Genomic DNA, 25,138 nt, shown 5'->3' with positions numbered 1-25,138 from the left:
TGTGTGTGTGTGTGTGTTTGCAGGTGCTCTTGCTGATTTGGAGAGGAGTGCACTCAGGTTCCGCCTCAGCGGACGAAGAAGCATTTCTATCCTACAATCCCGACATGCAACACAATCTCTACCTTTATTGGATTTGGACTCGTGGCCGGGCGGTGGGTGTTTGGTCTGTGCAGTCAGCAACAACTCGTACGTGTGATCCTCCTCCCGCACCGGCTCTCCCCGCTCGTCAATACTGCTGTTAGTATACAGGGCCTGCAGGGAAAAGTCCAGGCAAAGAGGGTGCAAAGGGAATTGACTCGCTAGTATAAAGCATATCCGATATTCTTTTTAAAAGATACAAACAATCTCCTGTTTCGCCGTGAATAAAACTCCCTCAACGTGACTCGGGCAAAGCGTCGTCGAAGGTCAGCCACAGTTGAGGCCAGACGGGTTCTCCCCGATTCCGTCTCCGCTCCTCTTCCACTTCACTCCTCTTCCTTTTTTTCACGCCCACGCTGCCCCCTACCCTGCCCCCCGCCCCGCGTCTCATGCCGCACTCCGATGAATATTTATCAAGAAGCGGTTTGGATTTGAGCAGTGGCCGTGAAGGGAGCGGTTTGTGAAAGGGGTCACGTAAAGTAAAGAAAAAAGAAGTGGCTTTCTCGGCGGCAGATAATCACTTCCCAGCAGCCCATGTGACATTGCATTAATAAACCATGTCCAACCTCTCAGAAGACCCCAACTACTAAAAAAAAAGGCAGTGTTTCCCGGGCTTCGCGGGGGATCTCGGCTCACCTCGTCGTCGTGGCCGGGATGTGACGCGTGGACCAGGCGATCTTTCTGGAAATGGAATATAAGACGTGATGAATATCTACGGTTGCTAATTGGCTTTCTGCAACAACAACAACAACAACAACAACAACAAACTAAATGAACAGATGCATTTAAAAAGCCACCTCCGTACAACGAGGAGGGAAATGCTGCAGGGTATTGAGGCCCGGTCATGTGGAGAGAAGACCACTATCACCCTCTAGTGGGAGTTCTGCATATCCTCTCCTTGAAAACCCTGTGTCATTTTTACCATTTTGCTTGCATGCGTGTGTGTGTGTGTGTGTGTTCATGTGTGTGTGTGCGCGAGTGTGGATTTCAGTTGAACTACTGCCGACCTTGCCAGCTTCGCTATCCGGCCGTCCAGAGTCCCTGTCCGAGGACTTGCCGCTGGTGAGGCTGTCGAGGGAGTGACAAGAGGTGGCTTCAAACAGAGCCTCGTACGGGCTCTCCTCCTCGGGCCCCGGGGCCAGCCCCGAGATCAGCTCGCTCACCTTCTGCAGATCACCTAGAACACGAAGGGCAAAATGCACAAAAGGCGCACAAAAGACAAACAAAACCACCCTTCGGTTTTAATTTAAATTTTTTAATTTCCTGCTTCGTTTTCCCGTTCTTCTCTTCACATCTGCTAAGTCTTACCCTTTTTCCGTGGGCTGGGACTCTCCTGAGGCGGAGGGATTGGCGGAGGGGGGAGGTCGATGTCGGGGGGTTTTCCAGTCACGTGACCTGCGGCGAACAAACGGGAGATTGTACCACGAGCCCGGTAAACGTGAGCCCAAAAGGAAAAACCTCCCCCGCGACAGATTCTGTGTTCTACGTTTGATCCTCACCCAGGATGAGAGCGGCTATCTCTCTGCTCTTCTGGGAGGGCATGTCCTTGACAGTGTCCAGCGCTGTCAGGCCCTTCTGGTCCACGACGTTCGCACCGACACCTGACCGGTGACGACAGACAAACGGGGATGAGTGTTACAGCATGTGCGATGTCGTTTTTTTTTTTTGGGGGGGGGGTGCTATTTAAAATTGACTTTACAGAAGCAGCGTTGATTGGTCGCTCGGGCGGCAGTGAAGTCTGACCTGCACCGAGAAGTCTCTGCACCACGTCCGTCTTCCCGTACAAGGCGGCTTCGTGGAGGGCGCTGCCTTTCTCCGTCTGAGCAGGAAAAAAAAAAGAAGAAAAAAAAAACGGCAGCATTAAGAGCCAGAGAGTTGAGACCGGGGGCAAGCGCCAACGTGCAACACAAATCTGATTATCATGAAAATTTAATCTCATCTGCCAGATGAATCAGACTGCAGACCGCTATTCCAGCGCCTGCATTTTAAGTGAGGTAAACAGTGTATGCCAACGACCGGGTTCAAGCCCACCTCTACTGACAATTATGTGGTTGAGAAATCAAAGCAGATCATTTTCCAGCTCACAGGGCCATGCTAATTGAAAGCTGCAGGACGGTAAAGGCCTGGGGGGGGCGAGGGGGGGAGGGACACTGGTTGGACTCTGCATCCTCGATTCGGGAGGAAAGGACTAAAAGATGGATGGCACAGTTTGGTACAAAGTCAGGAGCCAGGGGGCCCACCAGGGGGAGCACGGCCCGCTCTGCTTTCATACCGAAGCAGTTCCTTTACACGCTGAGAGCTTAAGAGTTTAATCTCGTAGCTTTAGCAGGAAGTAGTGAGAGGAAGTGCTGAATGAACAGATTAAGTTACCCATCATGATTTCGTCCGCGGCAGCACATTAAGACACACTCGCGAAACCCCAAAGCTTTTGAAGTCAACGCGCTCAGGAGAGAAAACGCACCTCGTAGTTGATGTCCATGCCGGCGTCCAGCAACACCTCCACCACAGACAGGTGTCCGTTCCGAGAGGCCAGATGCAGCGGCGTGTGCTTCTTGGTGTTGCAGCTGAGCAGGTTGGGGTGGGCGCTGAGCAGCAGCTTGACCACCTCCAGGCGGCCGTACAGCGCGGCCAGATCCAGGGGCGTCTCAAACTTGTTGTTCCTCATGGTGGGGTCCGTCAGCTCCTCCAGCAGCAGCCGCACCACCAGGGTGTGGCCGTACTGGGCGGCACAGTGCAGCGGGGTCTCGTTGTCATTGTTCTGTCGGAGGGGGGCGGGGGGGGGGGATGAATGGGTGAGAAGCAGTGCAGATATGCACGAGAAGTGACAAATAGAAGTAATAAAAAAAAAGGAGATTGTGTTCGTTAATGAGGAAGAACAGGTGACTCAGCGGAGTCGTCGCGGTGACGTTAGACCAATCAGTGACAGAGAGCCCGCCACATTAGCAGATTGAAAAGGTCATGGAATAAAGGCGACGATGAAGCACACAGTGAAGCCTGGGGGGGGGGGGGGGGGGGGGGGGCCGGGCGGAGGACTGGCAGACATGCAGGGACTAATGAGGACGAGGGCAGGGCGCCAGAGGCAGTCAGTTGGGTGCTAGCGGAGGGTCCGTGGCACCCGGACAGGTGGGGGGTCACTTGGATGTCACAAAGAGGTAGAGGTAGCCCATTAGTTTTGCCATCTATGGAGGCATCTGTATCTGATCACACATTAGAGAACGCCAAAGGCAACAGTTTAGTTTAGAGTGTGTTTGCACATACAAAAAGGAATTTGGCCTGGTAATTGGTGCATGGCAATAAACACAAAGAATATGATAAACAAACAAAATCAACATAGGAGTACGTTATTAAAGTTGTTATTGTGATTGTGGTTGTTTTAGGGTAGCTGATAAGAGGGGCACTGCAGGAAGTGGCGTGACAGTAAACTCAATAGTAATGCGCATTACCCGCCGACTCACTGGCATCAGAATCGACAGCAAGAGATTGAACTGGCGTCGCTTTGTGTTTAAAAATAAATAAATAAAAGGTTCACGCTATGGTCATTCACCTAAAAGTGGAACGGATATCATCTCAGAAATCTTCCCCGTAGAACAACAAGCTAAAAAAAAAAAAAAACGGCAATTAAAAAGCAGTAACTGCAACGTCAACTCAGTAAGTGGTGCTTATTGGCTGCAATGAGACTCGCACGCAGCAACGAGATCAATGTCTAATAGACGCTGCTGGTGTTCTCCGTCGTGAACAGCCAGCAGGGGGCCAACCAGTGCAGTCCGGGAGCTGAACTGAGACCACTGCATGGGAATAATCTCTGAAAAGAACAACAACAACAAAAAACTGTGACAACATATATATAGTTGGCCCATAAAAACCACGGTCCCGCTGACCCGCCCTCCGTCTCTCAAGATTTGCAAACGTGTGATTCCAGGCAACGGGCAAATAGATAACCCTTCAGCTCTTTGGCTCCAGTCGCAGATTGAACATCGAAGGGTGCGGCGGACAATTCCAGCTATTGTGGAAGCGCGTGCTCCGAGAGTCGGTCATTCCAGACGCACAGAGCCACCTACAAAAGGGGCTGACAGCTGGCTTTTTAAAGAAAAGAAGGAAGAAAAAAGAGGGGGGCCCTCCACATGGACACGCAAGATGCCAGTTTGGGGCGACTCCCAGAGGAAGGTGCCAGCTGGGCCACTGAAGACAGGACATCATGTGGGGGGGGGGGGGGGGGGGGGGGGGGGGGCAGTTTTAGACAGGTGTCACTAGCCCCTTAAATGAGACTCGGCAGCAGATGGGATCAGCAGGTATCTCCTTCGTTTAAGAGAGAGAGAGAGAATACCGTGCTACACTGGGAAAGCAGGTCACAGCTTGAGCGAAGAGAGAGGGGAGGTGGAGCTTAGAGGAAAACAAAAACGACACCTGCCTACCAAAAGAAGGGACGCAGAGGCTGGCTGTGAAAAACAACAACAACAACAACAACACTATTCTCTCTGGTGAACTTAACTGAAACCATAGAAATGGGGGGGAATGAGAATTAAACCAAAGCAGCCTCCGTTTTCCCTGCCTCAACATATTTCGCATACGATCATTACCACAAAGCGCCCAACACAAGTGACTCCAACAACAGGCCAATGGGAAGTTTGTAAATGTGTGCCTTACTGAAAAAAGTTCACCCTAAGATCATAAATAAATAATTTCTCCCACATTGATAAACACCTCGACAGGTAAGAGGAACAATATGCATTTTTGCTTCCCACTGCAGGGACACCCAAACACCCCCCCCCCCTCCATCACGTGAGTTTTTATTGGATTCGTTTTTAAATACATGCTCATCTACTGGGATAAGCAGGTCAATCCCACTGGGGACTGACCAAGAGCATCTTGAGGAAATCTCTCATTTCATGTGATTCATGTGGAGCACATGCCGTGTTTAGTGTGACTTTCCTGTTGAAATAGTCCTGTGCAATGCAATACGTTCATGAGCAGCTGCACACAGATGAGTTTTCGCAGAGATAGTCTGATCTGCATTATTAAGAGGAGGCATACAAAAATCATGCGTTCAGCTAGAGAAGCCACCACTTTAATAAAAATAAATAAAAAGAGCTTAAAAATCAACTCTGGGAGTTGCATTGTTTAATATCCACATACAAACCATCCTGCCACTAAGCCGATTTAAAAAAGTAAACATGACAAAGGGGAACTAGGACAGCCTGGTTTGAAATGAAGTTGAGCCCTGCAGCAATCTAATTTTAAATCATTGTTAAATTAATTTGTGATTTTTGAGGGCGACACTTTCATATTCTTATGCAAGAAGGACTTAGTGAGTTCCAGCATGAAGTCGCCCTCGACAAAAGAACCGGATCAGCCTCATCTTCACACGAGCAGTCAAACGACGATGCACTAACAACACAGAGCTCTGAAGACCACGACACAAAATGGCACCAAATGACTCGCTGGGATAGAGATTAGAATTCAGACGGCACGGCCGAGACTTCCTGGACAGAACACGTCGGGGGGGGGGACCCCTCGGCGCATGTCGAGACAAGGAGGGATTAGGATCTCCGCGGTTGCTGCTGCCGATTGATAAACCAGGAACATCTGGAGATTATGCTCCATTGTGTTCTCGCGCTGCAGAACATTCAGCGAGCCTGCACGGAAGACAACGGAGGATGCTATGATTCCCACAACCTGGGGGCCGGGAGACGGTAACGCGCTCCGACTGGCGACCTCCCGTCTCACGTGACGCGCTCGCTGGCAGCGGTTACGTCACCCCTGGTAGTGGTAGTAGTAGGGGTGGGAGGTGGTGGAGGAGGAGGAGGAGGAGGGATGAGCAGCTGTTGCAGCTTGTGTGCCAAAGGGCTGCCCATGTCCACCGACGGTATCCGACATCCTGATCATGATCTATATCTGCACACATCATAGCTTTTTATTAAAGAAGTCACCGTTGTGCTGTACTGATTTGATGCATCTTTTGGGGGTTTTCTCATGCTGAATGTAGTCAATTAAAAAATCGACTAATCAATCAACTACAACTCTATTAACAATTTAAAATAGTTAAAAGCCAAATTGAGATGAAATAATTAGCTCATTCCAACTTCTCAATGTTACGTTTGGCTGCTTTTTCTCTTTTCAATATTATATTTAATTGAGTGTATTTGGGATCAGGACTGTTGGACGGACAACACAATCTGAAGGACATCAGATTAATTTTATTTGTATTTTATAGAGAAATGACTGCTCTATTTGTTCTCCATTTGTCAAGAAACCCTGTAGATGCTCTGCAAATATGATTTCCCGAGGTGTTTATTTTCCATTAAATGCAAAGCAACAATAATATATATTCTTATATATATATATATATATATATATATATATATATATATATATATAAACGGGCCTTTCCAAACACAACTAACCCTGAAGATCTTCGATACCCATCCCAGCAACTGAAAGCCCCCCCCCCCCCCCCCGGAACAAATGGCTCCACAACTGCCGCGCGAGACACACCCTGAAATCTACAGACGAGAATGCACCCCGATGGAGGAACTCCCCGTCCTCCTGTTGAATGACGGGATTCAACCACTTCTTGGCACGACAGACGAAAACGAGCCCCGGAGGAAGCGCCAAGAGCAGAAGGTAAAGGGAGGGAGGGAGGGGGGCAGGGAGGGAGGGATGGGGGGTATGATGGAGTTGTCGAGGGGAAGCGCCGGACACCGAAGTGACAGACAGCGGGATAAATGAGCGCCCTGGCAGACCCGAGGGCCCAGAGGCTGGAGGGGAAACTCTGCACCACCGAGGTGACCGAGACCCGAGAAATGAACTTTTTTTTTTAGTTAGATATTTTGGCTTCATTCTTATTTAAATCTCTTTGAGCATCGACTTCATCCGGTGTTCATTTGTCCGGGCTAACTGACGGTGCGCGGTGGGTTTCGCGTTGACGCCATCCGAGCTCGGGTCAGAGGAAGTCATCTACACGTATATCGTGTTAGACGTGTGACCTATATAGGAAGATGAAGCGAGGGCGAGAGGTAGCGTGATACGAGTCTGGGCAGACTAGGGGCGATATCTTATCATGGAGTGGTACACATGAATGTATGGTAATTAACTAAAAAGAGGTCAATGGAGACGTTCATTAAAAATGGTCTCGGCTGAAGAGTTTACATACCATTTTATTTTAACAATTCCGTTTTATCATATTAAAATCATTTTAATCCAAAACGTCAGTACTATATGATGAACGTTACTTTAGATATTTAGAATGGTGATAGATAATCCTTGTGCCATCATTCCTTATGACTAATTTTTATTATTAATTAATCTACAGATTATTTTCTCGTTTCATTGTCTTTAAATATTTTGTTTTGGTTCAACACCAACAATATATTTAATGTACACTTATATTAAAAGAGAGAAATAGAGGAAAGCGAGTTCAACGACACATGATATATTTAATTTAATCAGATGTTTTGATAATTGAATTGGAATATTGATCTCTGGTTCATGGTTCTAAAAAAAATAAAAAATAAAAAAGCCTTACATGATAGAAAGTTGATTTAAAGTTGGTCGGAGACAACTAGCAATTTGATGACAAGACTTCGGGCTAAATTGTGAGACCAAAAGAACAATCAATTGATCTAGGAAATAGTCACCAGATTAATCCACGATGAAAATGATTAAATCAAAAAAAACTTTGGTCGGAACTGTATTCCGACCAATCGGTGAACAAACTACTCATTTCAGCTCCAACTTGTTTGACAGTACATTTATATGACAGTTGGTACTAAACCCGTGTAACCCCCGTTATTCAGATGCCGGATTAGTCCAAATCTGGTCCCCCCCCTCCCTCCCCTCCCCCCCACACTCTGAAGTGTTTGAAGGTTCAAAGCAGCCAACCCACCCAGGTGTGAGCGCTGGCCCATAATTAATTAACATTGGTCCTCCTGGACCAGGAGGACAAAGAACTGGACCAAGTCCAGTCCGACTTCCTCAGAGTCCCTGAAGGGGACCGCTGAAGCCCCCCCCCGTGCTGAACGAGTGCCGCTTTAAGCCTCACTACACACGTGTGGCTCTGCACAAACACCACATCTCTCCACTGGGTCACTCGCCACCACTGTACCGTTACTATGACAACGTCCCACCCCTTCCTCTCCTCAGCAACGCGAGCTCCCAAGCACAAACCGGGAGGAGGAGGAGGAAAGGAGGAGGGGCAAACACACCCATTTACACGCACACACACACACACACACACACACACACAAGCATGGCATGGCATGGGAATCTTTCTTTGATGCTGATGCAAAGAGACTGGTACACTGAAAACCTCCCCTCCTCCTCCCCCTCTCATGAGTTGGCTCTCTGCTCCTGGAGTGTGATGAGAGCAGAAGCAGGATGCTCCCCTCCAACTCAGTCACATGATGCCATCAACCATGACCACAACCAGAGCCTCCACACTGCAGCCATCTTTCTGATTTATTCATAACAAGGCTTGAATTATTCAGGCCGGTTGACCAGGTAGTGGTCCCCAAACTATCCCGGAAGTGTTCGACATCATCCATAATCTCAGCAAGATCAAGAGACTCCCCAAAAAAAAAAGGGAAAGGACAGCGAGACGAACACTGCGGGGGGAAAATTCACACACCGATACATGGCGGCATTAAAGAAAGCCAGCCTTCCCATCCGAAACGCTAAGAAGATTAGTCCAGAGGAAATGCGAACAACGTTCAAAAATAGTGCGCGGCCTTATCCGCCGGCCCCCGGGGTGCGTTTCCAGCTTCGCCGGCTGTAAAAGGCAATCGTGGAGGGGCCGGCGTGTTTACACTGCTCTCTGCTTCTAACCGTGAGGGTGACACCGGCAGAGACCCGGTCGGCTCTGTACAGCCATCCTGTAGTGCTCAGTGAAAGCACTGAGGAGGGTGCTTCGTGAAATATAGAGACGCCTGATGGAATACTGTTTGTACTCCAGATAATGAGAGAGCATCCATCCTCCTGGTCTTTTCCCAGTGGGACTTACTCTTGTTTTTCCCCCCGGTTGGCGAGAGGCTTAATGAGCACCCAATTCCATTTTCTATTGACCTTTGAAACAATACAGTGGTGCTGAAATGAGGAGTGGGTTAATAAATCTATCAATCGGAAAAGAACATGAATCGATTTCAATAATAACAACGATCATTTTACTAATTACTCAAGAGCCGGCAGCCACACTAGCGGCTCTGTAATGGTGCACTTAGGCTCATGGGAGCTTTTAGCTGAACGTCATCATGCCAACTACCTACCTACCTACCTACCTACCTAGAGAACTAAGAACATACCCAACTAAACACCAAGTAGAGTTCAGGCTTGCTCTGGCGGGTATTTGGTCATAAGCCAAAAGTTAGTTAAATTTCTCCTGAGGAAGACAATGAGTGTGCGTGCCAAATGTGACGACAATAGCTGCAGAGACATTTAGCGCGAAACTGCAAATATCAACATCATGGTGGCGCTAGCAATAAACTCAGAGGATCATCAAGCCAGTAGGATTCATGTCAATCCATGAAATACCGAGATATATTTCAGTCTCGCCCCAAACTGGCGGACCAACTGATATTGCCATCTATATAGAGACACGCTGCTATAGCATGCAATAAAGAAAAGGAAAACATTTAGCTTGTTACGGCTTTAAAAAAAAAAAATGTACCATCTGTTTTTGCAACGTAAATTACCACACACACAAAATAGACATGAAAAATAACCATACGTGGCTCCACCGCACCATTCTTCTATTCTGCACAGAACGATCCACCATTATCCAGCAGCACAATATCACGGAGGACCTCCTGTAAGCTGCTACATTTGTCACCTTTCTATTTTTTGATTTTCTGAATACCACAATGGTCGTTGTAGCTATAATTGAGAGTGTGGTTTTCCCATAAACCCCAGAGGACAGACATCGACTCGGCTTTCCGTCTTAAAGCCTCGTTGCTGCCCGACACGCCAACCGACAGGCCGGTTTCAACAGTATTTGAACATTCAGGAAAGAAGAAATCACATGTTGTAATGCAGTGTCACAATATCTTGAACACAGCATCGCAATAAATGCGCAGATGTTCCGAGGCGAACATGAGCAGAAAGCCAGAGGACAGGGATCGACCGATAGCAGGAGAGCGAGCAGCAGCAGCAGCAGCAGCAGCAGCAAAACCGAAACCAAAAGCAGAGCAAGACAACACGGCGGTAAAGCAGAAGGAGAGCTTCAGGAGGAGACGTTGTTTCGGCAGCGCTGTGTACACACCTTGGCATTAATATAGGGGTCAAAGGGCCCACAGCGCTTGAACTCTTTATGGTCTACAGAGCTCTGGGAGGGAGGAAGAGAAGATAGGCCGATGGATTTGGGTCAGACAAGCAATGACAAAATGAACGGTGATCACAAATGAGTCATTCTAAATAAAAGGAGGAGGAAATAAAAATCTGAGTTGAGTTAATGAACAATCAGATGTCATGAACAGGCAGGGAGAAATGACACAACACGAGACAATATATGTTTTGGTTTTTGTTTGCGGCTTGTTTGCTAAAGAAAATCAGTCGTGGACGTCATGATGGGTCATTTCTCCTCATCCCAAACAGGAAAGACCTGTCTGGGCAGTAAGCAACCAAACAAAATATGAAAACATGAAAGTTAAAACTATTTAAAAAGGTTAGGGCACTTTGAAGCACTTCAAATACCACACAGCGTCACAGTAGATGTCAGACTCATGATGCGGGTTAATGCACTCACAATCTTTTAACATTCACTAAGTACAAATAGAGTGTTGAGCAGGCCATGCTGAACTAGAACCTGAAACACACACACACACACACACACACACACACACACACCTGCTCGTTGAGCCTGGGGTGTGAAGGCCCTTGATGGATGAGCAGTTTGACGATGTGTTCGTCTCCCTTCCACGCCGCCAGGTGCAGCGGGTAGCAGCCCTTGTTGTCGGCGATGTTGGTCAAGGCCTCGTTTCGCAGCAGCGCCTCCACCACCTCGCTGCAGACGGGGGGGGGGGGGGGGTATTCACACTAATGAATACACACGCGGCCTCGGCAAACATCCAATCAATAGCTTTATTTCCCCAGTGGGACACTTGTCTGAGGGCAGACCTCAGTTGATGCATGAAGACGGGAGCTGAAACGGGCGTTATTTATCACTGGTCTACCTGTGTCCATTGAGGGCAGCGTGGTGGAGAGGGGAATATCCAGTGCTGTCCACACAATTCACATTGGGGCCTCTCCAGATGCTGTTAAGAATAGAAAGGATTGTTAGGCTTCCATAACACACAACACACACACACGCACGCACGCACACACGCACCAAACAAACACTAGCCTATCCCTCTGTAAAGTCTCTAGCTGTGGGTGTGACTGATTCTGTTGTGATTGTTATCTCGGGGCCTCAGTCCTCTCGCAGCAGCCCAACCCCATCTACACACAGGTGGGGGCGTGCATCTATGCTCTCCCTCTCTCGACCTCCCTCTCTCTCTCTTTCTTTCTGTCTAGAAAATCCTGTGAGAGGACAGGAATGAAGAAGCACACGCCAGCAGCATCATCATCATCATCATCATCAAGCCAGAAGACACCATCACCAGTGAGCAGCGGCTAGGAGCCGATTGGCTCTAATTTACAGTAACTACATGCTCATCCTCAGCCTGATTATTCTGGGGCCAAGTCCCGAAGAAGAATAGGCTTTTGTTACGCAGTGGAAGCGCGCAAAACAACAAACAAACAAAGCCGGGCCTGAAAGCATCGATGGGGGTTAAAGTGTGAGGTAGCCCAGCATCAGCCCCGCACTCTATACTGGAGCTGTCGGCTCAGATCGGTTCGTTTCTTTTAATTTGCAAAGAGCGCTGCGGTGAGGAGGAAAGAGAACGATGGCAGAAGGGAGACGGAGGGAGTAATTTAAGAGGCTAAAAGATGTCTGGTGAGGCGGAGTGCCAGGAGTGGGATGTAAGGCTCTCTGAACGACCTCCACACATCCTAAATAAATCATGCGACACAGAAATCCCAGCACAAAGTGAACCAAACATCTGAGAGAATGGGAGCAAAAGCGTTCTCTCCACCATGAATGGGGAGAAAACAGGGAAACTATTTACTCAGCTTTTGATATGATGTAGAAAGCAGTCTCGACAAACCAAATGCAAACAACGGATTTGACGCCAGGATCGCTTCATGAATTATGACTTTTGTCATTTTTATGAGTGGAGCCTTCGGAGAGAAGTCTACGAGGAAAGCGAACGGCATCACGGGGCGAGTTGCAAACCTTTTTGCGTGAGAAGTAAAAAAAAAAAAAAATAACCAGCTGGAGGAGTTGACACAATATGAATTGATCCACGTGGCTGCAGGATGCTCGTATCGGCTTCAGCGTCACCGTTTGACTTTGTGTCACACACGCGAGGCTATTTTTCGTCGCAGTAATAGTTGTTTTACTCTCCCTCCCTTAAAATACATCGCCCATAATAGCTCTCAGAGCAGCCTGCAATTACACAGTCGGAGCCGTCTCATTAAATAAGTGTCTTGGAGGGCTCTATAGCCTGCAGAACAATGAGCCCGATGGAGCACAGACACACCGGGATGCACCACTCTAGTCACTCCCAAAGCCATTTGTTTCTTACGGCAGGCCTTCTGGATCTCATCTCACCCGGTTGGGCAGCCGGGAGGACGACACGGGACATCGAAAAGCAGAGCGCGAGAGGAGGAAACATTGCCTCGTAAATGTACTTAGCCCCCCCACCCCTCTTGGCATTTTTATATGTTGTTGCATTACAACCAGGAATTAAATTAAACGCGACACAAAGTACTAAATGAAATGACAAAAACACTATCTAAATTCTAGGCGGTGCATGCATGCATATGCATACACCCCCTTTTGCTAAGACCCTCCTTAAAAATGATCCAGTCCTATCAACTATCTTGAGATAATTAGTTAAATTAAGTCCCGCTGTGGACAATCCAAGTGTCACATGATCCGTCACATGATCTTACGCAGCACCATTAAAAGCAATTATTACAAAATGGAAAGATTGTGGCAAGAAAAAAAACACGTTTGGAGTATGTTCTTATTCTTTAAGAATAAATTGTCTTTTTTTTTTTTTTTTTTTTAGCCTTTTCATTTTCAAAGCAAGTTTTTTTATTTTGTATTATTTCACTTCAGAAAGGTTGGCCATCTTGTTTGGGTCAATTACATAAAATGTTTTGTAATGCAACAAAATAGGAAAAATGCCAAGAGGGGGAGAATATATTTTCAAGACACTATATTAGAGTGGAACAACTGTGGCAGGGAGGAAGTGCCGGGGATTGATAAACGTCTGTTAAGAGAGTGGGAGGAAAATGTGTGAGCTTCGATATGATTATGCCAGCTCTTAAGGCTCTTAACACTTCCTCTCCGTTCCTCCCGAAACCGGTAACCGCATTTTCTCGTTGAGAGTACAGCAGCAACACTGCCTTTTGTGCATCGCCGCTGAACACATCGAAAAGAGAAAACTGAGACAGAAACAGACCTCTAGTTGCTGTCCCAGATAGAGACTTATGTAACGGCTTACAGCAACAACAACAACAAAAAAAGCCCATAAACAAATTAACATAAACATGAACAGAGCAACGACGACGACGAAAAGGAGTTTCAAAAAATTCGGGGTCGGAGGGGAAGAGCGACGACCGGGGTGACGCAGTGAAGGCATGTCACGGCTCCGGGAACACAATTAACACGATCTTGTGACGCCATTGCATCCATTGTGAAGCCATTGGAGTGAACAGGAGGACAATTCGCTCTCAAAATAAAAACTCTCTGCGAGACGCGTTGCAAGATTTCCCTTCGACATTCAAAGTCAGCAATTTTTAGAGAACATCTGGTATAGAAGCTTAAAATGTGCAAATTGGTTGTCACGACTTGGGTGACGAGCGTGCGTCATCGCCGACCAGGAAGTTCTCCACAAAAAAAAAAAAAAGTGCCACTCGGAAACATAAATATGGTCTCGTCCCGTCATCTGCGTGACCAAGAGAAAACCCGACATGGGTGTAAATGCGTCATCGAGGATGAAACTCTCCGGTTTTTCCATAGCCACGATATTACAGCTGTAATCTGGGACACGGGTGTTAATTAACGCCATTTGAGATTCTCTGCACGCAGGAGGGGGAACGAAGGCTCATTACTATTCCTCACCGTCACGGTACTTTCAAAAGCGCGCTCGGAGCAGAGCTGACCCGCCGTTGCAGCTTTTAAGTGCAGTCCGAGTGTTACGTCCTCGGAGCATTTTTTTGGCATCGTGGCACTCAAGGGCATGAGTCAGAGTGGCGCTCGACAAACGACAATCCACTTCATCCTCTTACTACGGCTCACCACCAACCCAACGGAGGGACGGGGGGGCTTAGTGGGCCCATAGCAGGGCAATGGGCACACACACACACACGCACACACACAAAAAGAAACAGTTGATTTGGTTTGGGAGGGTGGCACATTCATGCGAACTGACTGAGGAATTCCTGTATGAAAGGCTGAGCTAATCCTTAATTTCCCTGAGGGAATATCAGCGGGATGAAGCTGGGGTTTGAAAAAGATTCTGGGGGGGCTCTAATTCTGCGGCGTACAAAGCACGGCCAGTACGAGAGGAGGAAGGAGAATGACATTTTCCAACCCGTTATGTATTCTCTGCATTAGTCCGCTGGTGTCACGCATTCTGAAGGCATAACATTTAAGATTTAAACATAAATCCCCACTGTGTTGTACTCGGACGTCCAGATCTCATGCAGAAGACATCAATCCTCGTTGATTCTAAAGTGACTAGAACATCAACTCAGGGAGGTTCATTGATGCATTTAAATGTACACACACTACCCATCTTTTTATCTGGTTTATTTTGCTGCTGGTCCCTGAAATATAATAGACATCCTGGTCCATGTCTAGACCAGGACTAACACATTCACTGGATAGTTCCCAGTTCACCAGCACGCTACAACATTTCCGGTGGAACCAAAAGACGAGGCAGAATTCAAAACTTAGGTTTAAGCAGAAATAAGAACCCAGGTGAATGGAACCCGGTGTCAAATAAACAGATTTGTCCTGCAGCCTATTAGCAGTGTGATAACACTGGGGATTAGTGGCGTCCAGGGCACTGAGCCCAGCAGTGACTGGCGCATGCCAGCCACCGACAGGGAAACTGAGCTTGATTAATATGCATATTGCCGGCGGGTGGTGAAACCAGATGCCCCGCAACCAAACAGCCGACTTGAGCATCTTCCCCTCAGCAGAGAGAGAGAGAGAGAGAGAGAGAGAGAGAGACTGAAGCACCTGCCAGAGGCACCAGGGCCTGCTGAGGAATACTCTTAATGAGCTCAAATCTCTGGCAAGACAGCATGTTGGGATCAAAGACCCCCAGACTATGATAAAGCAGCGCCCCCCTCATCATGAAGGTTGGGGGTCTTGGATATACTGGATTGTTCCGGGAGAGTTGAACCAGTTGGGCAGCACAGAGAAACTAATTAGGCAACTAATTTCAGCTACGGCACAGCGTCAACAGGTCTACGATTAAAATGTTTACTTTTTATGAATTTTGTAGAACTCCTGATAAACTAAAACTTGAGGTTACAACAGTTCATCCTCGGGGGACATGGATGTCTGTACCTAGATCCAGGACGATCTATCCAATGATGGTCAAGAGATCAAATATCAACCTCCTGGTGGCCCGACACGAAAACCTCTGTACAAACGTTACAACTTTACACTCAACAAACGTTATCAAAGAGTTGAAATATTACCGTCTGGACCAAAATGGCATAAAAGAGCACGAGGCTGCCGGGCCGAATAAAAGTTGTACAGAGAGTGAGTGCGCACGCCGAGTCGGCTGTTACAACATTGGTGGATGTCCGAGTCTTCTTGAAAACGCCGTTGGTGGGTTGACATTTCCCACACCGACCTCACAGCAGACGCCGCTGCTCAACACAGATCGATCTCACAGTTTCACACCGGCAATTCCCGGTTGCCTTTTTTCTGACGTGCCCAGTTTCAAGTAATATGTTGCCGGGCGGATGGGCAGTTATTTCAGTTATGCTGACAACCGAGCTCTGGAAATGGCACTTAAGACTTCTGTCTGATCCGGTTTGCATGGTTGAAGATTTTGTCAAATACTGCTCGGTTTGCTCACATAAGGCATCATAAAAAAAACGTCAGACTACTCTAAATCTCTCTCTCTCTATATATATATATATATATATATATCACGCATGTGTGTCTCACAGTTACAGTTGTTACCGTTGCCAATCTGCACACTGAGGCTATCCGGTCCAGAACACTTTATTTTTTTTCTTTGATACGGTTTTGCACAAATATCAAAAGCAACGGGGGGGATCTGCGCTAAATTGCTTCCTGTGTGGACGGATTGAGGGCAGTGCCATTACTGTGGCTCCGAGTGCGACGCGTTTGAAGTCTGGGGAGGTGGAGGTGGCGTGGCGTGGGCCCAGCAGGTGGGCAACGAGACTGCTGAGAGCAGCAGGCTGGGAGAGAAAGGAAGACGCCAGCCAGCGGGATGAAAACGTCTGGGTCGGGGGTTGCTTCACATCCAGCTACCGCACATGTAGGACTGCACAGGTTGAAGGGGTGGGTGGGATGGTGGGGTTGTTGGGCTACCTTTTCCTACAAATGGGCTCAAACGACACACACACACACACACACACACACACACACACACACACACACACACACACACACACACACACACACACACACACACACACACACACACACACACACACACACACACACACACACACACACACACACACACACACACACACACACACACACACACACACACACACACACACACACACACACACACACACACACACACACACACACACACACACACACACACACACACACACACACACACACACACACACACACACACACACTGTCCATTTGTTGTTATAAGGCTGTGGGGTGAAGCAGAGTTCACATAAACAGGCGCACGTGAGACACCGGCCTGCTCATGCACGAGCAAACTTCCTGTTTCTTTTAACACAGGGGAGGAACACAAAAAGACATAAAAAAAGAAATTAAAAAAAGAGAACTAGGAAGCCCTTTATACTTCTGAGAAAAGTCTACTTTACATTCATGACGTGTTCTTAAACCGCAGAATTGTTCGTACCTGCATTCTTATAACGACGTGTCCCATTGTCCTCTTAAATGGAAAGCACATGCCAGTTGATCCTAATTAGCGGGTGGAAACGCACCCGCCAACAGGCATAAAAGAGCACGAGGCTGCCGGGCCGAATAAAAGTTGTATAGAGAGTGAGTGCGCACGCCGAGTCGGCTGTTACAACATTGGTGGATGTCTGAATCTTCTTGAAAACGGCGTTGGTGGGTTTTAAGAAGAAATGTCTTCTTCCGAATGGTTCGTGTCGGAAGTCATGGGAAGATTTTCCTCTACAAACTAATTAAGAAACCCCTGACCCACTTAGATGAAATCTATTTGTATCTTACCAGGTTGAAGTAAGGATGGCTACCCCCCCCCCCCCCTCACACACACACACTCGCACATATGTGGAATCCATCACTTTTGCCGAATGCCTTTCCGCATGCTTTCTCTGACTACATAAACATGGGCCGTAAGCCTAATGAGCAGAGCATCCCGGACTCAGATGCTCCCGGAATGCTAACATGGCGGTGTTAGATTTCCCAGCCACCGCTGCTCCCTCCCCGGGTTGAACCGGCTACAGTTTCTCTCAGTTCAGAGGTCAACACTGGATGAAATGTGACTGCCAGGCCCTGCTGTTCGACCAGCTTTTACTCCCCCTGCGAGCGTTCTGAGGATCGTACCGGTACCAGTGAATAAAACTGCCTGGTTAGCGCCGTCCGCCAGCACACAAAGCGGGCAGCGAGACAGTCGGCATGAGCTTTGACAGCTACAATAAAAGCTGGCTAAAGACCGAGGGTGACAGCTTCCCGCTGTGAGCCTGTCATCTGGAGGACACACACCATCCCAAGTCCTACGGAGCACCTTCACACTGCATTGCACAAAGATCCTAATGACAGAGAAGCTCCAGGGACATTTTTGTTTAAAAAGAAAGGAGAACAAAAAGGACAGTATATGCAGCGGCTATTTCCTCAGCTCACACCGGTCTGAAAGCGTGGGTCTGCTTGGGAAATTGTGTATGAAATGAGATGGAATGATCTGGAGTTTCTTGAAATGCTAAACAAGTCGTTGCACTGATTTTTTTTTTTTTTTTTTTTTTTTTTTTAAAAAGGCGTCACGTGTTGCAGAAAAAAATACATTTCAATAGGCCTTTGTGAATATCTAAAGCTGATTTTTTTTTAATCACCAAATTTATTTTCAAAAAAAAAAGCTCCACTCTAAATAAGTGGTCCAATTCAATCCGAATGACAGCTCAATTTTCTTTACAATACTTAAAAAAAATTTTTTTTTAAAGTACAGAAAAGCCCCAGCATGGTCTTTGGGGACTGATATGAATATGAAAAGCCACCATTCAACGGTCCGTCAGTTGGACAATGCTGTGATGCTGGGAGACGAGCCCTCATCTGGCTAAGCTCTCAGAGCGTCTGTCCAGAACTCCATGCATTCCTCTTTTAATTCCCCCTCAATGCGCAGGCACTTTCTCTGCCAGGGACTTGTCTTTTCCTCGGATCTGATCGCAGCAGCTGCCTGTGTTTGGACAACCTCGTCCAGGAAGTGCTAGTCGAGAGCTCTTCCTGTAGACCTCGGGGATCAAAAACGTGTCTTGGGGCCCAAAGCAACAAAAAAAAGAAGAAGATTGTACTGAGGAAAACCCAGCGAATGCACACCCTACAATAAATAAAAAGGCCTAATGTGGACCATCTCACAGTCCAAATGTGTGTGCTGCTTTATTTCCTGTATGTGAATGACATAAGATGACAGGAAGTAAGTGTGGACCCAAGCTGTCAACCCGTGGCACTATACGATGGTGACACAGTGACCTTAGAACTCGAGGAAGCCCCGCCCAGCTCCTTTTGGTGATAATGGAGCGCCGCGCAAACAAATGTTTGGGGCGGCGGCAGTGTGAAACATGCCGAGGGTCAGTGTCTATCCCATGGCAACCGCTGGGACGCAGCCTCCTGGGAAAGCTGACATTCCTCAGAGCAGAGCTGTACAACGGCCTGGTTACAAAAACAAAACGCAAGTCTTGACATGCTCCCCATTCCAGGACAGGAACACCAAAAAAAAAATCGAGTGGAAAACACACACAACACACCTTCAAAAGAAAAGTGTTGACGATGATGCGGTTGGATTATCGGTATAGAAACAGGTAGCAAGTATCGACTAGTTTATGGGCATACGTCATAATATCTCGCTATTTTAAAAAGAAGAAGCACAAAACACAATCATTTACACAACTATTTTGGCTCCAAACCAACAAAAAATTACAGACACATTTCATGACAAATGGAGGTTAAAGTGCTCGTACTAGAGTGGAGTGCAGCGGGCGTGTAAATAACACACACCAGAGCCAACACAGGCTATAATTTTCTAAAGACAGATCCTACCGATCAAATCTCCTCTGACGGGATTACAGACCTACCCTTTCCCAACAATGGACGAAGATGAATAAGTTGCAAAGCAATTCTGGTTAAAAAAAAAAAAGAGGAAAAGAAAAGGAAACACGCCCACCAAGCCAAAAGCCTGTCCCACTGTGGTAATTCCCTGCGATGTCCTTAAACATATTGACATCTTCATTATGAAAAACTAAATCAAATGCCGTGCACAATAGCAACAACCCCGCAGAATCTTGCAACTTGTTGTATTATAAAGAGCGTGTTCTAGAAGCTCAGGTGTCCACAGGGAAACGGGCGTTTTAACGTCTGCACACCGGTAGATAATTCATCTCCTACAAAAGCCCGGCCAATAACTTCCCAGAGCCAACGTTGCCAAACATTGATTGCTCACGTCCGAATAGATGACACAATGGGCTCTTTGGCCCGCCCACGAGATCTACGAGGGAGAGATGGAGTCCGCCTCGACTGCGTGACATCTCGGAATTGGATTTCCGATTAGGAGGGGTCTAATGTAATTACCTTGAGTACTTGTGCAGTCTGCACGAAGTAACACAGCGATGCATCACCTCCCGGCTCCGCCGTTACACTTGTCCCTCGAAGGGAAGGTGCTTGGCACCGGGCTGGCTCCCAGGGGAGCAATATCAGATTTTGATTGACAGATGTTCACCTGCATGTGTTCAGCATTCAGATAAAAGGGTGTGGGGCAAGCCACTTTGTAGGCTTTTGACATGCTGCACTTAGCCAGGCCATAAGTTTGATCCTAAAAAGGTCTACGATCTATACTTCACTTTGATCAATAGGCAGATATATGTGTAGCTTTATGGAGTAGAAAGCGGTGTGTTTCTTTCTCCGAGTCCTGACACCGCATACGGCACAATGGCGGGCTCAGCGACGGTATGGATGCATTATGAAAACTACAACCTTTTCAGAAAAACACGTTTCGGCCCAGGGTAATTCATGAATCCTGTCGCCTATAAGCCTATAACTCGGATAACATCTGCAGCACAAAATGAAGCACAGAACTTTATCAGATCTGTTACATTTCATCCCCATTATTTAATATCAGCCAGCAGCTCTCATCTGCAAAGTTAAAAAAGGGGATGGTACACGAGGCCGACCGAGCTCCCTCTTCCTAATACTGCGAGGAATTTGATGCAACCTTACGTAATCAAAAACAGGGACACGGGCCCATTTCAGGGAAAGGTGCCCCCCGTTTGGACCGAAGACTCCTAAGTCAGTTGAGCCATTTGCATCTGAGCGTGTGCACAGGTGGGCCTCGCTCACGGTGGCAAAGACGGGTATTGTATATTGTAATTGGCTTTCTTATCTCAAAATCAGAACTCATGACTGATAATGGAGGAGCGACGAGGACAAAAACACACTAGTGACGAGCACAAAAAAAATAAAAAATAACCTCGACTGAGCCGCTGAGCACATCTAACCTGACATGGTTGATCTGATACAGATGTGTAAAACCACACACATCTAGCTCACCAAGGACTTACCCATGTGACCTCTATTTGATAGAAATAAAACCACCCATGCAGATGAAGTGAGGGACAGAGGTTGCAAGACTAAAGGGCTGATTTAAAAATATATATACACACATATATATATATATATTTTCAAAACAGTAATACAAAAAAAAAAATGATGCTGTTTAAAAATTGACAACTGGCTTTCTGGTCCACCTCCACCAGTCTAGACTGTCTGTAAGCAATTAATAATGCATCAGTGTTAGTTTTGACGGAGACGGTGGCTGTGTCGTTGCAGATCTCTCTAGTTTAGTTGCATCATTACCTACCAGGCCGGTTTTTGTGTTGTTGCACATGACAGTACAGCTTACACAGAGCTGGGAGCTAACAAAGAAGCATGCCACTGCTTCTGCGCTGCACTGGTTGAGGTTGTGTTTGTTTGGCAATGCAGACAATAAGCATCATGGGTAATATGTGTGTAGCCGAGAGTATTTATACTATAATAGAGAGTGCAACTGTACATTATCAGACAATACTTATACTCTCATACATTGTCTCCCGGCCGGTTGTACCCGCCGGTGCTTCCCTTTCCCCGGAGCCTACCTGAGCAGGCTTGAGAGCGGGTGAGAGGAGGCGCCGTGCCCGCCGCTGTTGCCGCTTCCACCGGTTCCGGACGAGCCGCCGCCGATGCCCGCGGACTGTCGCTTCCCGGATAAAAGCTTCTCCACCGCGGCTAGGTTTCCCGTGCGCGCCGCTTCGAGAAGTTCCTGCTCCTTCCCCATCGCGGATCCCAGGAAAAAAAAAAAAAAAAACCCAGAGGAGGCGCGGGGAAGAGAGGAGAAATAGGGGAGAGAGGGAGGAGGAGGGGGGGGGGGGGGGGGGGAGGTTTGGTTACGGGATTGAAATTCCTCTGCGATTTTCTTCTTTTTTTTTTTTTTTTAACCAGAAACCTTTAGTTATTCCTCAGTACTGCTCGCGTGTCGAGGAAACACACACACACACACACAAAAAAAAGCTCCCTCCTCCTCCGCCGCTGGATCCGCGGTGCCGAGCCAGTGTCCTCGGAGGAAAAGTTTCGCCGAGCAGGCACGGAACCGACATCAAGCAAAACTTCCTCTGACCAGTCCCCCGAGCCTCGTCCGTCACTTCCTCGAAACGGCCCTTTCTTTCTGCATCTCCAATCCGAAACGCCTCAGCCACGCGCGCGCGCGAGTACACACACGCGCGCGCGCGCACGCACACATACACCGCCGCCTCCCCCCTAGCTGCCTGATAGATTGAGTGGATGGGCATAAGCAAGATGGCGCCCGAGCTGAAGTTTGTCAACGGGCAGAGAGGCAGGATTATACCATCCAGTGGTTGAAGTCTCTGTTACCTGTAAGTCCTATGCAAATGATCAAATATGTATTGTAAGTCCTAAGTCACCAAGTGGGTCAACTATTAACTGGGCGAAACTATCAAGAATAACTTAAAAGAACATTTCACAACCTCTGATCAGGTGATAGCTGACAGTCTAAACAACAGGGAAGATAGTCTGAACCTCTAAACTGTGATTTAGTTTTTAAAGATATACATTGTAGCACTGTATTTATTTATTTTTCTTTCAGTTAAAGTAAAAAAAACCACACAATACACATTGTGTTTAACTGCCTGTTTAGTGCTCTCGATGAATTGCTCTGTGTGTTTATGTCTTCTCGCCTGTGTCGATAAAGTTTGTTTAAAAACACCGGAACCGGAAACCCGGATGAACCATCAACAAGCCAGGAGAACCGCTCTGGCGCTATCTCCGCTTTGAGACTTAAGGCGTTGCTTAAATTAAATTAAATTAAATTAAATTAAACTAACCGTCCGTGCGCGGTGCGGTAACGACAGGTTTGCGTTATTTTCAAGATTCCTCGTTAACGAGCATTGAATACTAAGCTAACGTTATTAGCTCACTGGTTAGCTTGATACCGCGGCTGTTTTTGTTGACGCCTAGCTGCGCAGAGTGTAAGTGCATGTTGTATCAAATACTGTAAATGTGATTGTTAACACACACACCTGTGCCCTCTGTTGATACTTCTCAGCTAAAATACTTTTCCAGCCAACTCTAGCTCTTGAGTCGGCTAACGTTACGTTATAGAAAAATCAATCTGTTAGCCAATCAGGTGTCTTTGCCTCATCGGGCATTACAGAATTTGAAGCCGTCCGCCGGTGTCGGAGGGACCGTGCGATCATGGCCGACCCGGCTCGGATGATCAAACCTGAGGTTAAAGCTGAGAGAACGGCTTCTGCTAACGAGGAGCGTCCCAAGTCGGAGGGCGCCGGAGACGCAGCTGCCGCAGCAAAACCTACAGATGTCAACAAAGAGTCGTCCTCGCAAGATCCGATCAAAGAGGAGGCGAAATCTGTGAGTTGTGAAGCATCATGTTCTAATTAAAGACCATACCAACCATTTTCTACCTGTTGTTGGGTTTTTTATTTAACACAAAAAAGCCATACAGGTTAGGTGTTACACACAAGCAGCCATACAATAACATGTAGATGAAGGCTGTCTTTACAATATCCATGAGCTTATGCAGCTTCACAAAAGGGGCATCTCTTTTATTTTGTCTTCCACCGTGAAGGAAACGGCAGCCGGGGAAGACGACGATGACCCGTCTTCTTCCAAAAGGCTGAAGTTGGAACCAGAGAAGAAAAAGGAGAGGCGCCAAAAGGTTGACGAGGATGAAATACAAAAGATGCAGTAAGATGTCTCACAGAAATATTCAAATCCCCAATCGAATACTTTCAAGTGTCCTTCCAGTAAATGGCACGTAACCCCCCCCCCCCCCCCCCCCCCTCCTCTCGTCTGACAGAGTTTTGGTGTCGTCCTTTTCTGAAGAGCAGCTAAATCGCTACGAGATGTACAGACGTTCTGCCTTCCCCAAGGCAGCTATTAAGAGGGTGTGTTTTTCTTAACACTTTTTTTCTTTTAATCTCCAAAACTACTTTATTTGCTCATTCATTTTCCCCCCCCCCTTATTTCTTATCCTAGCTGATCCAGTCCATAACAGGGTCGTCAGTGTCCCAGAATGTGGTGATTGCCATGTCTGGTATTTCCAAGGTTTTTGCTGGGGAAATTGTTGAGGAAGGTGAGTGGCAGATATACAAAACGGAGCGAGCAGATTAAGTGAAACAAATGAAAGTACTTTATTTGTACTCCTCCCTACGGTTTAAATGTCACCATTGTGTCGTTAAATAGTTTGTCTTTGTCCTCACAGCATTGGACGTTTGTGAGAAGTGGGGGGAAACGCCACCGCTTCAGCCCAAGCATATGAGGGAAGCAGTGAGGCGGCTGAAGAGCAAAGATCAGATCCCCAACACCAAGCATAAGCAAATTCTCTTCCACTGAGGTGCCCCTTCTCTAGATTGCGTGTGGAACGTGCCTGCGATTTGAACAGCGGTGCCATGGTTTGTGGAAGAATTTGGAAAAGCTGAGTCAAGATCAGTGACCATTCAGACAAGATCTTACATGAAGGCAACTGTCAATTGAAGTCCTCTTTGACCGGTCTTTACCTGTAAACGCTTGATGCAACATACAGTATGGTGTGACTTTATATTCATGTATTATGGTTGTAAATACAATTGTTTGTTTTTTTACTGTATTTGTCTTTTGCCTCAATCATTTAAAAAAACTGCTGAGTTTGAGAGATGTGTTAAATTACAATGTTTTGACCCCCAAAAATGTTGGATCCTATTTGTTTATAAAATCATTAGTGAGTAGTTCACAACAATCATTTAGCTAATCGCTGAATTTATTTATTTAATATTATTTTACTTAAATAAAAAAATAGTTTCAAATGTTATTTGGAGATATGTTGGCCAAGTGAGAAACTATTGATCACACTTCTAAAATAATTGGAGTGAGACTTCAATGTATAAATTGCTGTATCTTGCTGACAAACATGGAGGCTAAAGACATTTTGTTGCAATCAAAACACGCAGTTTCTATGAAAACTTAAAAAGGCACAACTGAAAT

General features: G+C 46.9%; 2 protein-coding genes across 15 annotated transcripts in view; one reads left to right on the top strand and one right to left on the bottom strand.

Annotated features, from left to right (window-relative positions):
- LOC117734107 (ankyrin repeat and SAM domain-containing protein 1A-like) overlaps positions 1-22,410 on the bottom strand; it is a 55,131-nt gene extending 32,721 nt beyond the window's left edge. For 6 of the 13 annotated variants that reach the window (XR_004609781.1, XM_034538198.1, XM_034538200.1 and 3 more), the window contains exons 1-11: positions 21,742-21,962; positions 11,298-11,378; positions 10,972-11,128; positions 10,388-10,450; positions 2,600-2,896; positions 1,882-1,957; positions 1,638-1,739; positions 1,447-1,533; positions 1,146-1,315; positions 775-819; positions 123-252 (exon numbers count right to left, since the gene is read on the bottom strand). Coding sequence is in view for 12 of the 13 variants with exons in the window: in XM_034538198.1 (XP_034394089.1) it covers positions 123-252; positions 775-819; positions 1,146-1,315; positions 1,447-1,533; positions 1,638-1,739; positions 1,882-1,957; positions 2,600-2,896; positions 10,388-10,450; positions 10,972-11,128; positions 11,298-11,378; positions 21,742-21,920 (1,387 nt within the window). In the remaining variant the exon portion in view is untranslated. Of the gene's footprint in view, positions 1-122; positions 253-774; positions 820-1,145; positions 1,316-1,446; positions 1,534-1,637; positions 1,740-1,881; positions 1,958-2,599; positions 2,897-9,856; positions 10,083-10,387; positions 10,451-10,870; positions 10,896-10,971; positions 11,129-11,297; positions 11,379-21,741; positions 21,963-22,088 lie in introns of those variants that run through there. The other 7 variants (XM_034538203.1, XM_034538209.1, XM_034538206.1 and 4 more) reach the window with 7 other exon arrangements.
- taf11 (TAF11 RNA polymerase II, TATA box binding protein (TBP)-associated factor) lies at positions 22,405-24,764 on the top strand. Of its 2 annotated transcripts, none has more exons than XM_034538211.1 (6): positions 22,405-22,515; positions 23,313-23,527; positions 23,745-23,863; positions 23,976-24,063; positions 24,155-24,251; positions 24,381-24,764. In XM_034538211.1, exons 2-6 carry the CDS (start codon positions 23,354-23,356, stop codon positions 24,509-24,511), a joined length of 609 nt encoding a protein of 202 aa, XP_034394102.1. In that variant the 5' UTR covers positions 22,405-22,515; positions 23,313-23,353; the 3' UTR covers positions 24,512-24,764. The 2 variants fall into 2 exon arrangements, with proteins under 2 accessions (XP_034394102.1, XP_034394101.1); XM_034538210.1 differs by lacking the exon at positions 22,405-22,515 and adding an exon at positions 22,861-23,127.
- The last annotated feature ends 374 nt before the right edge of the window (positions 24,765-25,138 follow it).

This window comes from Cyclopterus lumpus, chromosome 7, assembly GCF_009769545.1.
Source record: "Cyclopterus lumpus isolate fCycLum1 chromosome 7, fCycLum1.pri, whole genome shotgun sequence".
Taxonomy (NCBI): Eukaryota; Metazoa; Chordata; class Actinopteri; order Perciformes; family Cyclopteridae; genus Cyclopterus; species Cyclopterus lumpus.
Note: the sequence above shows the minus strand (reverse complement) of the source record. Positions and strands in the feature narration are given on the sequence as shown.

Excerpts from the sequence above, each read along its gene's own strand:
- taf11 (XM_034538211.1), top strand. The coding sequence starts at position 23,354 with ATGGCCGACCCGGCTCGGATGATCAAACCTGAGGTTAAAGCTGAGAGA. Across the intron at positions 23,864-23,975 it reads GATGAAATACAAAAGATGCA|AGTTTTGGTGTCGTCCTTTT; the intron begins GTAAGATGTCTC and ends CTCGTCTGACAG. Across the intron at positions 24,064-24,154 it reads CCAAGGCAGCTATTAAGAGG|CTGATCCAGTCCATAACAGG; the intron begins GTGTGTTTTTCT and ends TTCTTATCCTAG.